The sequence below is a fragment of the Schistocerca gregaria genome, chromosome X (genome assembly GCF_023897955.1).
Source record: "Schistocerca gregaria isolate iqSchGreg1 chromosome X, iqSchGreg1.2, whole genome shotgun sequence".
Lineage (NCBI taxonomy): Eukaryota > Metazoa > Arthropoda > Insecta > Orthoptera > Acrididae > Schistocerca > Schistocerca gregaria.
Window position 1 is genome coordinate 785846437 of NC_064931.1, and position 16853 is coordinate 785863289.

Below are 16853 nucleotides of genomic sequence, written 5' to 3' on the forward strand. Positions count from 1 at the left end.
TCTGGAGATAAAACTGCTGAAGGCATGTCAAACATTATTCATGCAGTACTGAAAGAATGGAATGTGGAAGGAAAAGTGGTTAGTCAAACATATGATGGTGCTTCAGTAATGGCAGGCAGAGGAAGAGGACTACAACAATTGGTGAAGTAGTTCTGTCCCTATGCGCTGTTTATTCATTGTTACGCACACCAACTGCATTTGGTATTGTTACATGCCTCTAAAATCATACGACAAATACGCATGCTTGTAAGTGATCTTACCACATTCCATTCGTTTTTCAGAAAATAATCAAAACGAACTGTATTGCTAACTGAGACAGGATTTAAACTGCCACATGCAAGCAATGCTCGCTGGAACTTCCGTTCCAGGGCATTTTAAACATCTAGTCATTTCTCAGGCATATATAGTGTTTTTAATTATATATTTGATGATACAGACTCTCAGTGGGACCCATAATCTTTGAGCTGTGCTGTGGGAATGAAACGACGGATGGATGATCCTACGTTTGTCTACTTGCTTTGCTTCTACAGAGAGTGCTTTGTTTATGTTGATCATCTCTTTAATGTCCTTCAGTCAAAATCTGTCAGTATAACTGCTTGCCATGACGAAATAAGAACTGTTTTCAGAAACTTACGACAATTAAGAACGAAATCATTCGTTGATGAATGCATAAAATGCAGCTTGTGTTTGAATGGCAACTTATTATTCTGTGACAGTCAAAAGACATATCTCAGGGCACTAACCTACAGATACTGGATTTGCAAATTGTTCAGACGGAAATAAGGTTTCAAGACTTTCCCCAATTTCAGTTTGTTGAACTTTTCACCGAAAAGTGTTTCCCGAACTATAAAAAAGAATTCCCAAAGTTGTAACCGCTTCAATTATTAGAACAGTACCCTTTTTTCAAACAATAACAACTTGAAAATGAACTGTGTAACATATAGACTGATGAGAAAAAACACTTATCTCCAAGAATCCTCTTAAAGTACATTGTCAACAATGATTTAGACTCCGTTTATGAAGAAACAACGAAGTTCTTGCGTTTGGTTGTGACCCTACCCGCAACTTCAGTAAGCAGTGAACGAAGCATGAGTACTCTTAAACGAGTGAAGAATTATTTAAGGAATTCAATGTCCAACATCCGGCTTTCGTGTTTGAGCACGTTAGCAATAGAAAAGACATTAATTGGAGAGCTATCCAGTGATCAGATCTTTGTAGACCGAGTTATAGACTTATTCGTGGAAAGAAAAGACAGGAGCATTGCACTTGTGTACAAGAAAGTATAAGTGCTTCTTCTCTTGCTGCTGGAGTTATACAAATTTGTCATCGTTTCTTGAACAAGTTACTATTTTTTTTATTTGTGGCGGTGGTAGTAGTAGTTGTAGTAGTAGTAGTAGCAGTAGCTGTAGTAGTAGTTGTTGTTTTATTTGACGCGTTTTGTTTCATTTCTTTAAATTATTGTTTAGTGTACTATTTTGTCTCCCTATAACAATTGCAGTCTCGCCAACCTTTCCAACCACGCTACGCCACTGGCATTAGCAAAACATAGCTTCCTGTTGTCATGTGGTTATGATCTGTTTGCAGTTGTTAACGTGTTCGGTAATTATATCAAACCAATGTGAGATAGCGGGCATATTTATTTCTGTGAAAACTCCAATCCTGTCTGCAGATATAAAACATGGTAAACCCCTTTTAAGTAAAAGGAAGGTGAATATTTACATACAGTTATATTTGAGATGTCTTCTGGGGTGACAAGAAAGCATTCCTCTCACCATAGCAAATCGAACAGTATGGAGTGTCATGTGACTGGGATGTCATCGGACCTCGCACTAGCCACTGACGTCACATCCGAATGCAGGGTGAGAGAGATGCTCTTTAACAGCAAGTCTTGGCTCGATCATATGGTGGGAGCCCGATCATGAGGCCTCCTATCTTCGAGGTCAAGCGGGCATTAAGCTTTTAACAGGCCACCATAACTTGTCAAGGGTTCACTGTGAACACCTCAATTTGGGGTCAAACACTGCCAAGAGTCAGATGTAGTGGGCAACAAGGTGTCGATGAAAGGAGTCGCCAGCTCCATCGATGTGTAAACGAGCTACAGTGCAGTAAATCGTACGCCAATTCATTGCTGGACAGCTACTGGTGAGGAGTCACATCGTACAGTATGCCGTCCTCACACTACTGGATACAAAAGGTACCACACCAAATACGTACCTTGGCTTATCATTTATATCTCACAGACCAGAGTTTAGCACGAGCACAGGGACACCTCCACTGAACGCTAGAAACATGATAAAAAGTTGCCTAGAATGGTCAGTTGCCCTACACTTTGGTACGCACTAGTGTCAGCATATGTAAAAATCCACACGAGATGATGAATCACACTTGTCATCAGGGCATCATTTAGGTAGGTAGTGGAGGTCACCTAGTATGTGCAAGTGGAACTGCCTTAAACTGGTTATGGTTGGGTAACAGAAACCATATTTAGCATTTATTGTCATTATGACAGTTTCTATAAGCAATTTCCCCTTACGTCCTTTCAAGGATTTCAGCATTTCTGCAGTGCCCTTCAGTGCTTTCAATAGATAGAAACTTGATTTTTCGAAACTTTGCTTCTTTCACTCTTTTCATAATTAAGAATTCTTCCTATCTCTTTCTATGGATGTTCTTCATATCCTCAGCTTTACTGCCATTAGCTTTTCCTGTTCTATGCGTTAAAAACGATTAAGGAGGAGCGCTGTTGTAGTGTGTGAATATTAGAGAACATGTTCAATGCTGACGTAAGCGTCAGACACGTTCGTAAATGTCTTTCTTGATAACAATGTCTTTCCTCTTTTGTTGCAATTGTTGGATACATAACATCGAGTTAGAGGAAGGCGTTCACAGATAAGAATTTCGTGAAGATACAGACAGGCAGTGAGAAAAGTCTGGGTCAACAGATAGAAGGACATACTCGGGCATAGAAGCAGAGGTAGAAGAGTATCAGAGAGTGTGTAAGTTGCCTGGGTACCTCTAATAATATCCTACTTTCGGTCCCTCAGTTCTACATTGTCACTATGCTCAATCTTCCTAATACCTTTATTCTGCCTAATTGCGGCCATCAACAGTCACAGCGCGTTTTGTAACGCTTAACCTTCGAGCAGGCTCCCCAAATTTCCATTAGTCGAGCATACGTGGGGGTATATTATACCCCACAACATAATTTACATAACACGATCTCAGGCTTTGGAAAAATAGTGTTTATTTTGAGAATACTTACAGAGTATTTTAAATGTATATTTTTTGTGCACATTTTTGATTATTTGAACTTTTTGTAGGATAAACTTAAAATGTTTCAGCAGATCTTAATACAAAGTGTTTCACCTGAGGTTTACTTAATTCTTTTCCGTGTTGTGCGCTACATTACTGCTACATCGTAAGGCTCATGGACACACATAACTGATCAACACTGTCAACACCCCATCTTGTCATGTTGTAGTCTAATATTATTTCAGGCTTGCTTGTTTTATCGTCGCTGGCCGCGGTATCCGAGCGGTTCTAGACGAAGTCCGGTACCGCGCTGCTGCTATGGTCACAGGTTCGAATGCTGCCTCGGGCATGGATGTGTGTGATGTCCTTAGGTTAGTTAGGTTTAAGTAGCTCTAAGTCTAGGGGACTGATGACCTCATATGATAAGTCTCATAGTTTGTTTTATCGTCAAATATTTGTAGTCCTCGCACCGTGGATAGGAATATTACGGATTCAGTATGCTTTAGCACGGACTCGTATGATGTTAGAGTGAAATCCGAAACTTGATGACCCAACTTTTCGATTTTTGCACACCTGAATTTCAACAATTATTCTTTTGTCCTTTCCTAGTGTGCCGATAACGTGAGCTGGCTCTTGAGGACAGTTGTTACCAAAGGGTAACTGGTGTACCAGTTATCAAATGTGATGTTCCTGTCAAGAATCAGACGCATCGCTACGTCACGTGGCATGTCTGAAGTCTGATATGCGCCATCGTCTTGTTCTCCATAGTATACTACCAAGTTGCATGTAAAAAATATTTAGAAACTTCCATATTTTGCAGGTTTTTTGGGAATATATTGTATGAAAATGCAGATCCCTCGGAAAACCTCTAGTTCCTTATCAATAATCACATAGATCAATAGGTTGTATGAATTTCTTGAATTGAAAACAAAAGGCTGCAAGAAATGGCAGCTTCTTCAGCTCTTGCGGCCAAATCACAAGGATCGGAGTAAAAACCAAAATCTCTTGTAACTTACACATGCTCTTAGAACTTGCACTTCCGTTCCATCTGTGTTCCACAGCTTGAGTGCGTTAATGTGATGTGCTTCCTATATTCCAAACAGATATTAAGATTTCAATAAAGCAACACTTTCAGTTCATGATGTCTTCATTGCAGCTCTATTGCGAGAGTCCTGTGATAATTCACTATTCTTCAGTATATCCAACTTCTTATGAATGACAATATTATGTGTCATACTCTTGTTAATTACTTTATGAAAAGCAGAAATTTCGTTACTCAGTTCATCTGCACTGCTAATAGGACCAGGAAACACTTTCACTACGGTGTAATCTTATTTATAGGTTTACTCTGGTTGAAGTATTTGTTTCCTCTTTGTAACGTTATCTGTGTCAATAAAATACTCCTATTTCCATATTCACTCAAATCTTTACTGTCACATTCAATAATAGACAGGACATCTTGTTCAGAACCACTGCGATGCTCACTGCCTTCAATTACTTCCCCATCCTCGTCGGATTCACCACCGCCAATGCCACGCAATTCATGATCTGATTCAACCAATACCTCCGACAACCACTACCAACTTATGGATATTTCTTTCGACGTCATTTCAAAAATGGCTCTGAGCACTATGGGACTTAACTACTGAGGTCATCAGTGCGCTAGAACTTAGAACTACTTAAACCTAACTAACCTAAGGACATCACACACATCCATGTCCGAGGTAGGATTCGAACCTGCGACCGCAGCGGTCTCGCGATTCCAGACTGTAGCGCCTAGAACTACAAAACAGATAACAGATCATCCTATGCCAAGACAAGCTTTTCCACAAAAATATCGCGTTGGTAGTTCAATTGTTCAAATGTGTGTGAATCCCAAAGGTACCAAACTGCTCAAGTCATCGGTCCATAGACTCACACACTACTTAAACTAACGTATGCTAAGAACAACACACCTGCCCATGCCCGAGGGAGGACTCGAACCTCCTGTGGGAAGGGCCGCGCAATCAGTGACCTGTGAGCCTGTAACCGCGGGGCCACTCCGCGCAGCTCCCTGATCGAGTAACTAAGTAATCAATTCTTTCAAACTATGGATCTGGAGCCAATAACTACCCACATTTGTGTGTACGTAACAAATACGCATTTATTTATAGGAGCGTAACTGTGGGTGGGGTACTGTATACACCAACAAAGTTCAGGCAACAGATTCTCGGAAACACAGGCATACAGAAAGTGACACAGAAAAACGAACTACAATAATCGATAGTCGAGACTAGAAGAGAGGAATGGTTAGCGTGCCAGTGATCTCTGACAAACAGCTGTGTTGCCACTAGCAAAAAACTAAACATGTGGTAATCTGTAAAGCAGTGCGTGTGCTCAAGGGTTAAACATTAATTTTTTTAAAAAAAAAATAGTCACATACTATCATTTTTATATGAGCTCTTACGAGAAATCACCTATATTTCCTTGCTAGACATGAGACAGTGACTGATGCATCGAACTCCAGCTAACATGGCATCTGCAGCGCCGTTAGTAGAATTCTACTTTACCATTGTCATTAAAGCACACGTGACCATTTTAAGAAAGGACATAAATCAGTCAACAATACTACGCACGATCTGAACATCATGGAGCTTGACTACACATACTCTCTAATTAAGTGGGATGTGTTCATGAACTTCCAACTTAAGAACTGGCCCGCGAAGGTAGTAAATGCGAAACTTTTTAAGTTCAGTGTAATATGCATATAAAACAGTATATTCACATTTTACCCATATATACAACAAAATTTCCGAACATGAAATCTTATGCCTCGACAAATCTTGATATCTGAGTCTTTGGATTTGTAGTCCAACACTTACTCAGATACAAAGCCACATCTGAACATCATATGTAATCAAAATTTGTAAGAGGATAAGAATTTCATTGTATTAAGGGTAAAATATTGGACAATTTGTTAATTAGATATATCCACATTTTTGTAGTAGTACAGAAATACTTATTTATTGTTATTTGTCCTACGGATGAAACTAGTACAGTAGCTTGTATAACTGATATCGGATAGGTCAGTACAACAATATATACAGCACAGTCCATCTTATCCCAAACCTGGTAATCTGAATGTTCAGTTAATCTGAACATGAAAAATGTTAGTCTAAGTGCGGGAAACTGTATGGTAAACTGCTGTACATACACACTATTTTAATTTAAACAGTACAGTAAACATGTATTAGAAAAATTGGCAAGAAAACATGAGGTTTAAACAATGCATAACAATGAAAGAAAAGCTGCCAAACTTACTAAAATACAGCGTCCATTATATCCCTACTTTTTAGATGACAAAAACTCAGTCATAATTCCTCAGGCTGGGGTGAGATGGCACTTTATCAGTCAAAAGGATTGCATGGGGAGGCAACTTATGTTCCTTAGAAAACCTTCGAACAGAGGGAGGAAACTGTCCTTGAAACCATTCTTTGAACAGCTTACCATCCATCCATGCGTTTTTCTGGTTGCGATAATATACGGGCAGAGTCTTCATGTTGCAGTTCTTAAAAGCTCTAGGCCTAGCAGATTTGCGGATCAGCAGTGTTGTTGCACGCTAATAAAGTCACACGATCTTTGTACGTTTTAAAACAAGGAGCATGGTCTTCTGTTTTTGATTCTAGGTTTTTGTTGAGAATGCCCTAACATTAAGGTCAGTCGCGTCAGCGTTATAAATTTGTTGGGGAGCATACTTTCTCTCTCTTAACATTTTTTCAAACTTACCCAAGTATTCCTTGGATGCATCACAGTCAGAAGAAAGCTTCTCTCCAGTAATTGTTAGCTGATAGATTCCACGAGGTTCTTTGAATCTGCCCAACCAACCTGTACTCACACTAAAAGACTCATCACCACACATTAACCAGTTGTCCATTCAAAGGAGTTCCCCTTTCTCTTTCCTGCCAAACCAAAGGAAAAGAGCTCCATCCAGTTTATCGTACTTGGACTGTTTCGTAGTCTACCGAATTTCGAGTGTTTTTCCTGAAGTCGTTGCACAGGACAGTTCAAGCTTCACTCGGTTCTTCTTCCAATCGCAGATTGTTGCTTTACCAATAACCAGTTCCGTTGCTGATTTAGATACATTCTCACCATTGTCTATCAGCTTCAAAGCATTCAGTTTTTCTTTGACAGTTAAAGTTGTATGTTTCCGTTTACTCATGACGAAAATACGTACACCACTACACCTGAACGATTACAATACAACTGTTGCGTGTGCCAGCGATCGATAACTAACATAACCAAGCACTTTGCGAGCCAATGGCAGTGCACTGACATCAGACACTACAAAGGTCTTAACGATGCACAACAACAAGGGCAGGGAGTGAGAGTGATCCATAGTATCCACACTTGTTCCCATTTGTTACCGTGGTGTACGTACTTACTTGCTTGGTATACTTCATTCTAGAAGCTCGTCACCATAATTCCGGCTAATCTGAACAAATCGGTAATCCGAACATGGTCCAGTCCCAATTAGTTCGGATTTATGGGACTCTACTGTATTACAACATAGACAGTGTGAATATCATACAGCATTTTCACTAAATTTTATTAAATGCTCTTTGCAAATAGAAGACATGGGCATTATGATATTGGTAATGTTATTTTTACCTATATACACAGATCCTAATAGCTATAATATCATTCAATTTATCTTTTTTCTTATGTGCTGTGTGAGTGGGCTGGATGACTTATCTATTGAAACAGTAGCATTTTCTAATTCATTTACTGTTATTTCTAGATAACTTAAGGTGTGCATGAAAATGGCTTAAGTGATGACTGTTGTGATATACTTTTGTTTTTTATAACAGGGAAAATTCCAAAAATTTGTGCATGGTGAAAATAGTGTTTTAATAAAAGAGATTTCACATTCATTTTTAATTTATTGCTTCCCGTATGACTACCATTCAAGAATGAGGGGTTCATTATGTGCGCCAATGATTTACTGATAAGGTTACTGCAGTTACAAAGGAAAGATTTGGTCTTGTCCAGTAGACGACCTTTTTTCTTTATTTTGCTGTCAATTATTTTTTCTATCTCAGTTTCTGATGATAGCATTAAGAATAGTGTGTCAGGGCATAAATTGGCTTCTAATTTTAAGAATCGATTGTTCTTGAGGTGGACAGGTCAGGTTATTAACTGTTTTTGTGAAGTAGTGATTGAATTCACCTGCTATTTCTTTTTTACTGAAGAATCGTTTTCAGTTTACTTTTACATTAATGTCACTTGGTTGTCATTTTCTTCTACCAGTGTTCATATTAATGATTTGTCATATGCATTTGCTTTTATTTTAGAGTTGTTTGAGGATGTTACCATTTTGTGGCTTTTTGGCTTCACTAACTATATTCCTAAATATCTGCTTATATGAAGTAGGTATTTCTTATATTCTCCAATACTGTGAAGTTTAGTTTGGCTACAGGAGACAAGTTCTGTTTCCCTTTGAGATGATCTGATGGTTCCTACGGTGATCCAGTTGGAGAGTTTTCTGTCCCTGCTTATACTTTATGTTTGTAGGGGAAGTGACAGTTCACATTATAGCAGAAGATTTCTAGGAATGTGTATATTTGCTGCATACAGTTTGAGCCACATATAGAATTTGCCAGCTGTTTTTATTGAACTTTCCTATCTGTACACCATTTTTTTTGTGTTGGCGTATGATCATCGGCACATTGACCTGTATAATTAATGCATTGTGGTCTGAGAATCCTAAATTTTCTGAGGATACTGTGCAATTGTTATTACTTATAACTTGGTCAAGATAACTATTACTATGGTTTGTTACTCTAGTCGGAAATTTGAGCATTAGGTCAAAGTTTTTATCTGTTCATAAAATTTTTGCAGCTTATATGGCTAGTGTCTTCTGAGAGAAAATTTGTGTAAAACCGTCACTTATTAAAATACCATAAGATTTTCCTTTAACTTATTTTTCTCTAACCAACGTTATATTTTTGTGGAAAAACACATCTTGGCATAGGATGATCTGTTATCTGTTATTATATAAACACTCTAGTCTGCAAGCTGTACACATGACAACTCTGTTTCTCTTTCAAAATTATGAGGACCTTATTTGTCTAGTGATGTTGTTTTTTACAACTTCACAGCTCCCTTAACCTCTAAAAGTTTTTGTTGAAAAGTGACTCAGAAGTCACTTTTGTGGTAACACAGTACTTACTATTTCAAAAGATCTAATGAAATGTTCATTAATATTACTCTTTATTATGTGAAGCTATGTAACATTTTATTTTGCAACTGTTGGGCAACCCAGCATTCCAGGTGCGTTTCTTAAGAAAAAGTAAGCACCAGTACTTATCACCAGCTATTACTGATAAATGTGTAGCTCATTTGATATTCTCCCTAACTTCATTACGTTTGAAATTTTCTAACAGCAGCTTCAGTAGAGCCTAGCCCGCAAGTTCATTTCTCTTCCCTAAATTTTGCAATTCTCAAAATATTGCTACTGACTGATGTAATGGTATTATTCAAATCTCAGAATACAGATCATTCATAATACAATGTTACTGTGTCTGGTCCTAGTTGTTCTTTGTTCAGAACTGTATAATGGAATTTTTAGAATGATAGTGTGGTTCTTGGTGACATAGTTGAAATATAAAACTTGGGCTCCAGAAAATTCTTGGCAGTCTTTAAAAACAAATGAAGAGAAAAGAACAGAGCAAGAAATCAGCAGTAAAACACAGAGCCTAGCATAAAAGCCATTCAAGGAATGTATTGCTATTGTTTAATCAAAATAACTTCATTGGTTAATGTCCAGATTAACTTATTGCAATACCTTTAATTGAAAACAAAATATTTCTGTATTTCAGCATTTTGTAAAACCCTCCAACCCAAGACTTGGAGCAGAAACATTGAAAAATGGCATCTTGATTATACATTCTACAGTCAATGGTTAAAGATTCTTAAAGGTACTCATCTGTATTTAAATACGATAATGATCAAATATGATCGAAGCAGACTAAATCAATTAAAATTTGTGCCGCGGCCGGGACTCGAACCCTGGTCTTCTTGGTTACTAGGCAGATATGCTACCACTACACCACCGAGGCACTATGGCAGACATAGCTGCACGAACTACTTAGGTCGAGTTCCCTCCCCAACACAAACTTTAATTCATTTTCCCTTAATATCGTCACTATTGCCAGGGCTCGCCGGTATTGGCGAGCTACCCAGCATTGTACGTAGCGGGACGTCTGCTGTACCATATGGTGATCTTCTTAGATCTTATAATTAAATGTGTCCTTTGAGACTCCCGTCTCGTTATTATCTCACGATAATGATCAAATATGATCGAAGCAGACTAAATCAATTAAAATTTGTGCCGCGGCCGGGACTCGAACCCAGGTCTTCTTGCTTACTAGGCAGATATGCTACCACTACACCACCGAGGCACTATGGCAAACAAAGCTGCACGAACTACCTAGGTCGAGTTCCCTCCCCAACACAAACTTTAATTCATTTTCCCTTAATATCGTCACTATTGCCAGGGCTCGCCGGTATTGGCGAGCTACCCAGCATTGTACGTAGCGGGACGTCTGCTGTACCATATGGTGATCTTCTTAGATCTTATAATTAAATGTGTCCTTTGAGACTCCCGTCTCGTTATTATCTCACGATAATGATCAAATATGATCGAAGCAGACTAAATCAATTAAAATTTGTGCCGCGGCCGGGACTCGAACCCAGGTCTTCTTGCTTACTAGGCAGATATGCTACCACTACACCACCGAGGCACTATGGCAAACAAAGCTGCACGAACTACCTAGGTCGAGTTCCCTCCCCAACACAAACTTTAATTCATTTTCCCTTAATATCGTCACTATTGCCAGGGCTCGCCGGTATTGGCGAGCTACCCAGCATTGTACGTAGCGGGACGTCTGCTGTACCATATGGTGATCTTCTTAGATCTTATAATTAAATGTGTCCTTTGAGACTCCCGTCTCGTTATTATCTCACGATAATGATCAAATATCTAAATAGTTGAACATATTGACTTATTTATTATGTATGCATTGTTCAAATTTCAAGTTATTCATATGTACTACCTCCTGACCTGACCAAGTGAGGTAGTGCAATGGTTAGTTCACTAGACTCACATTCAGGAGGATGACAGTTCAGACCTGTGTCTGGCCACCCTTGTTTAGATTTTTGCATGTTTTCCCTAAATTGCTTCATGCAAAGGCCAGAATGGTTTCTTTGGAAAGGCACAGAAACTTCCTTCCACATTCCACATCCATTCTTAATCTGATGAGACCAATGACCTTGCTGTTTGGTCCCTTACCACAAATCAGCCACCACCTCCTGACTTCCACCTACATGAACACTAAACTAAACTTGTGCCTGTAAAATGTGAGTGTACTGAAAGCATTGTAGGAGCAAACTTTAAATAACTGTATTCCACAGATAAATTCATTTCACCTAAAAACATTTGCTCATAATAATTACACTGAAAAAGACTGTATAAAGAAATCAATCCATTTTCATACAAGGACACGGTTTTTCACTGTTTGCCAAAGAATTGAAGCTAAACGTAAAAGACCATATCACAACATGAGAAGAATTTATCTGGCTGAGTCAAGGCCAAGATATAAAGAGGATTCTAAAATTGTACAAAAATATAAAAATGAAACATTATTTCTACATTATAAAATGTATGAGTCTTGTGTTCATAAGGGCACAGTGCTTGCAAAATACACAAAATGCCAACTAACTGAAAACAATTAAAATGTTATTCATTCTTTATTAGCTATAAATGTTTTCGTATTTTGGGAATCAGTGCTACACAGCTTAAATTTTCCTTTCAAGTTATCACACTTATATTAATTATTCATAATTAGTATCAGAATTTCCTATAACTGATACCTGATACCTTATCTCTGAAGTTATGCTAACATGTGGTTTTAGATTTAAAGATGAATGTAAACTGTTCAACTTTAGGCTCATATCAAGTAACATTTATTGATAATTGTTACATTTTCCAAGGTGTTATATTTTGAAGGAACAATTCTTTTTTCTCTACGAGAATGCTAAAACGTCTATGCATAAGGATAATTACGTCACAAAAATTCTGGGAACAAATTTTAGTAGTACACTTTTTTTTAAAAAAACACTGCAGAGAATACAGTTTACACATTATTCCAAACAGAAGTGTGATTAAGACACACCCCATGTAGATTTGTTCTCTGATTCTCCCGATTTTTTTGATTTTTGCCTTCTCTGCTTCCCGTAGGCCATTAACCACAAAGTATTTTATACAACGAATCTGGAAAACATATATAACCAATAATACCAGATTTGTCAAAAACTTGTTTCCAAACACAACACAGCCATTGTAACCACTCACTCTCATATTGCGTAATAATATGTTGATAACTTTATTATACAATGTTATAAAATACGTGTTACAAGAGTCAGATGTGTTGGATTCTGTGTAGGGTCGTGTTGGATGGTGTGTAGGTGACTTCTGACAAAAATACCCAGTTCCATGGATAGTTTCTACCTAATTTGGCTATCAGTAAACACACATAATAAAACTGAATTTTGTTACTATGTCACCATAAATCTGTAAGTCATTATTACTGCAGCCCAACAGACTGACGTATCCTGCTGGGTAACAGTGGTCATGAAACTGATAGGTATAAAATTCATAAATATCATGGTAAACTTTGTGACTACGTCTTTTACAGTTTCTACATGTGTTGCAACTGTTTTATTTACAAAAAATGAACAGTATTTTATGTGATGCATTGTATTTTAGTGATAAAATAAACAATGCATATTAAATTTGTCTAATCAAAGACATATTTTTATTACTAAAGGGGTTACATGAGGGGCCTGTGAATTATTACAAAGGATATAACAGTAACTGGTTTGAATTGATTTCTGTACATTTTAAAAGACATTCTTCTCGCTGAACCATTCAGTCAGTGATGAAAATCATGGTTTATTTTATTTATGTACTTATTTTATGGCTGTAGCCAGTTTTGACAGTGTCAATTACCAGAATAAGTAAATAGTTTAATATTCTGGGGAACAAGCGCTATGTTCCTGTCCTGAGTGTATAATCAAACAAACATGGTACCCAGGATTGATCCTGTGGCATACGGTACTGAAGTAGCATTGTTCCAGATAGGTATACAACATAATAATGACTGTTAGTATACGTTTCTTCAGTTTATATTTCAGCTTATTGATCTCTGTTTAAAAGGTTTCTTATGTATACATAAATAATAATGCTACCGCAAGCAACCACTTTCCCATCATCAGGTGCACTGATGAACTGATTACCTAAGAGCTCACACAGGCCAAATATATATAAGGCCTAAACCAGCTTCTAGGCCCTCAGTTCATCAGTGGACCAAATGACAGCAATATGTTTGCTTGTCAAAATATTATGGCTGTTGTAAACTGACTCCCAGACATTCACCAGTGTACTATTTCATCATAAACTAAGTTAGGAGTAATTGAAGAAACACAGTTATAAAAGCATTTGAACACAGTGGCTACTCAAAACTTGAAAAATAATTTCCCTGAGAATTCCAGGTACGAGAAGCAAGGGGGCATTCTACGAAATCCCTGATAAAATAATGTTGAGGGGGAGAGGGGCCATTTCAAGGAAACAGTTCAGATACACTAGTCATAAGCAGTAGTTTGACTGCAGTTTTTAAACATATAATTTCTGTAGAATAATATGCACATAATTAACTCACTTTGAAATGTGACATATATTAAATTTGTGGTTTATAAAACAAAATAAAATTAAATTTCAGTTGTAGGTAAAAAAACTCAATGAAAATCCCTGAAGCTTCCCTGATTTTTCCAGATAAAATGTAATCCCGCAAGAACTCCAGATATTCCAGAAGAACCACCACCCTATTGACAGACCAAAACAGAATCGTTGCCAATTATTATATGGTAAAAATTTATTGTCGTGATGAGATTTCATGTATTTCTCTGTTCTTCTATTTTAGTTTTATGAAATCATGCTGGAAATTTGACATTAAATAAAATTTATCAATAAAGTGTTTCAGTTCTAATAAAACTATTTCTCATATTTTTTGGAAATGTGTTTAGTTGGGATATAGACCTGTAACTTTGGCATCCTTTAAGACTGAAGTGAAAAATTCCTTTACCAAGAGATGAATTAACTATTTAATTGAGAATATCTAAGTATATTCCTCACATTCCATCACAACTAAATCAAGCAACTGCTATCTATGGTGTCATGAATACATTAACTATATGTAAGCTGCACAAATGGGATCTCAGGTATTATTCATTGTGAGAATGAAAAACCTCAGTGTTCCCAAGAAACCAACCGCTCGGTGAAGGTAATAAACATTGAATATATTTAAGTAAATATGTGTTTGCACATTTTATAAATGTGATTTCTCATTAAGGAAACTATTTATCTTCATTTTCTCTCGCAGCCAGTGATACTGTATGCTGAATTCCTACATATCCAGTGTAATAACAACAATTTCTCCCAACCACATGAGATTTTGAGATTCTTGACAGACGTTTGTTTGTAAATGTTTTCCAAAAACAGAAGTGTAAGATCGCTGTTCATACATGAAAAAAACTAAGTAGTACAGAATGCCTGTGTGAAGAGAAGTGCAAGATCGGTGTTCATACATGAAAACAGAGAAATAACACAGAATGATTCCGTTACTGGTACTGGAGGCGTTTATCCTCTGTTGTTAACACAGCAAATACCGAAAACGATCAAAAGCAAAGATAATTATTTACCGTACCTGAATTGTTTTATCTGGTGGTATACAAGCACAAACTCAAATTGCTGAATTATGCCTATTTGAAAGGTTATGAATTAGATAATTTTTTCGTTTGATTAGCCATTTCACCAAATCAGATTACTTTCAGGAGGAGCTTTATGATATAAAACTAATTTCTCGATCTCTTCCATTTATTGCTAGAAATTATCTAGTCCTTTTTGTCTTGATGTTAATGCATTTAACAGTTCCGAATATGTTGTATATAATTAACCATTAAAACTCACAGTGGGTATTACTAAAGTGACTAAGTAACGTATTCAGTTGACAAAAGTTGGTACATATAAAAACAGTGCTGCAGTATGTCTGTTTGTGACAGCAGAAATAATGATGTTGCTTTCAATCCTATCACTGATTACGCAAACCCGAAAAAAATTTTGAAACTAAGAACTTTTTATGCATAAAAAACTTACCAAATACATTATTTGTACCTACCTCTATGGGTCTTAGCTCCGAATACAATCTGGTGGCGGGAATGCACTCGCGTAAGCATTTGTCTCGTATTTTAGCGTACTCCCGCATGAAGCGATCAGTCTGCAACAAACGAGACAATTATCAACTCCAAAAACTGAAACAGTTACACTTAAAAGTTATAGTGTACATGTTTCTTACCGAATCATCGTAGTTTGACGCCATAATGAGATGCAATAAGCTCCTTCTTTTGGCTTTAGGTCAATGCTTTAATTTGTTCGCCAATCTCACCTCTATAGCCGTATGTTAGAAAAATAACAGGCAGTGCTTCAACTGTTGCGCCATAGATCGTTCTAGCAGTCATCTGCGATTACATTGCATAAATTGTATAATCTCTGGAATCTGGTAAGAAGTCAAAGTCGTTTATCCTGCGTTGAAAAGAATGTACCTTACGCAAATGTAAAATAGCTGTGAATTGTACACCTCATTTGAGTCATTGTTCCCAGTTGTGTCCCATGGTAATTCTCAACAATTACTGCCTATCGAACGCACGGATCCGTAACGATATATATCGAACGTGCAACTCAATATTGACCACGTGACTCTGTTGGTGCGAGTTATGGATACATTTTACAGCCTTCACTAGAGCAACGGCAAAAGCCGAACTTTTACTAAGTTGCAATTAATTACAAATGAAAGCAGTAACTTTACTTACATTACTCGTAAGCCACGTCTTCTTCACGCAGTATTCCTTTTCGGGTACACTCTCGCCATGTCAGTCAGAAATATTTGGAGAGTAACAAGAGGATACAAGTTTCCCCGCAATCTCAAGTTGTGGAAATACAGGATTCCTGTTTCTTTTTATCGACGATTTCACAGATTTCCACAAGCGTTCGATGTGATGTGTGTGAACAGACGGATCGTCGTATGACTCAAATTCAACACAATGATTCAAAAATTCATGTTTAAATCCTTCTTTCTTTATGGTGTTGTATGAATTAAAGCTTTCTGTTATCGCTTTCGTGCCCGGCAGTTTAAAATGCTGTATCAGAGACTAATGTTCTCTTCCTCCTTGAATGAATTCGACTTATAAAGCATTTCAGCGATTTTCTTTAAACGCCGCCAAATCCCAAAACAGGTTCAGCATCATTTTTCAACGATCGGCCTGTGGTATTTCCTAGTAGCTATATGTGATTCGTCTGTTTCGACAACCTTGTTTTGTCCACCGTCTGGAAAACACTCTAGTTCGTGATTAGGACGTAACAGACTTCTCGGTAGAAATCGTAGTAGTCGTACAAGGTGTTCGTGGACGGTTGCTTATCAGAAGCTGTCACTTGTAGCGTATGATCTGTTATC

The 16853-nt window shown here is 37.4% G+C and overlaps 1 protein-coding gene and 2 non-coding genes across 4 annotated transcripts in view; all 3 read right to left on the bottom strand.

The window, feature by feature from the left end:
- Window positions 1-10616: 10616 nt before the first annotated feature.
- Trnat-agu (transfer RNA threonine (anticodon AGU)) lies at window positions 10617-10688 on the bottom strand. Its single transcript has one exon. It is a non-coding gene; the product is annotated as a tRNA-Thr (tRNA).
- Window positions 10689-10958: 270 nt separating this feature from the next.
- Window positions 10959-11030, bottom strand: Trnat-agu (transfer RNA threonine (anticodon AGU)). Its single transcript has one exon. It is a non-coding gene; the product is annotated as a tRNA-Thr (tRNA).
- A 1211-nt stretch (window positions 11031-12241) lies between these two features.
- The window catches only part of LOC126298537 (uncharacterized), a 106319-nt gene continuing 101707 nt past the window's right edge, over window positions 12242-16853 (bottom strand). The window contains exons 1-3 of one of the 2 annotated variants that reach the window (XM_049989897.1): window positions 15699-15832; window positions 15522-15620; window positions 12242-12559 (exon numbers count right to left, since the gene is read on the bottom strand). In XM_049989897.1, the coding sequence (XP_049845854.1) occupies window positions 12266-12559; window positions 15522-15620; window positions 15699-15722 (417 nt within the window). In that variant the 5' untranslated portion in view covers window positions 15723-15832 and the 3' untranslated portion in view covers window positions 12242-12265. Of the gene's footprint in view, window positions 12560-15521; window positions 15621-15698; window positions 15833-16853 lie in introns of those variants that run through there. The other variant, XM_049989898.1, reaches the window with a different exon arrangement.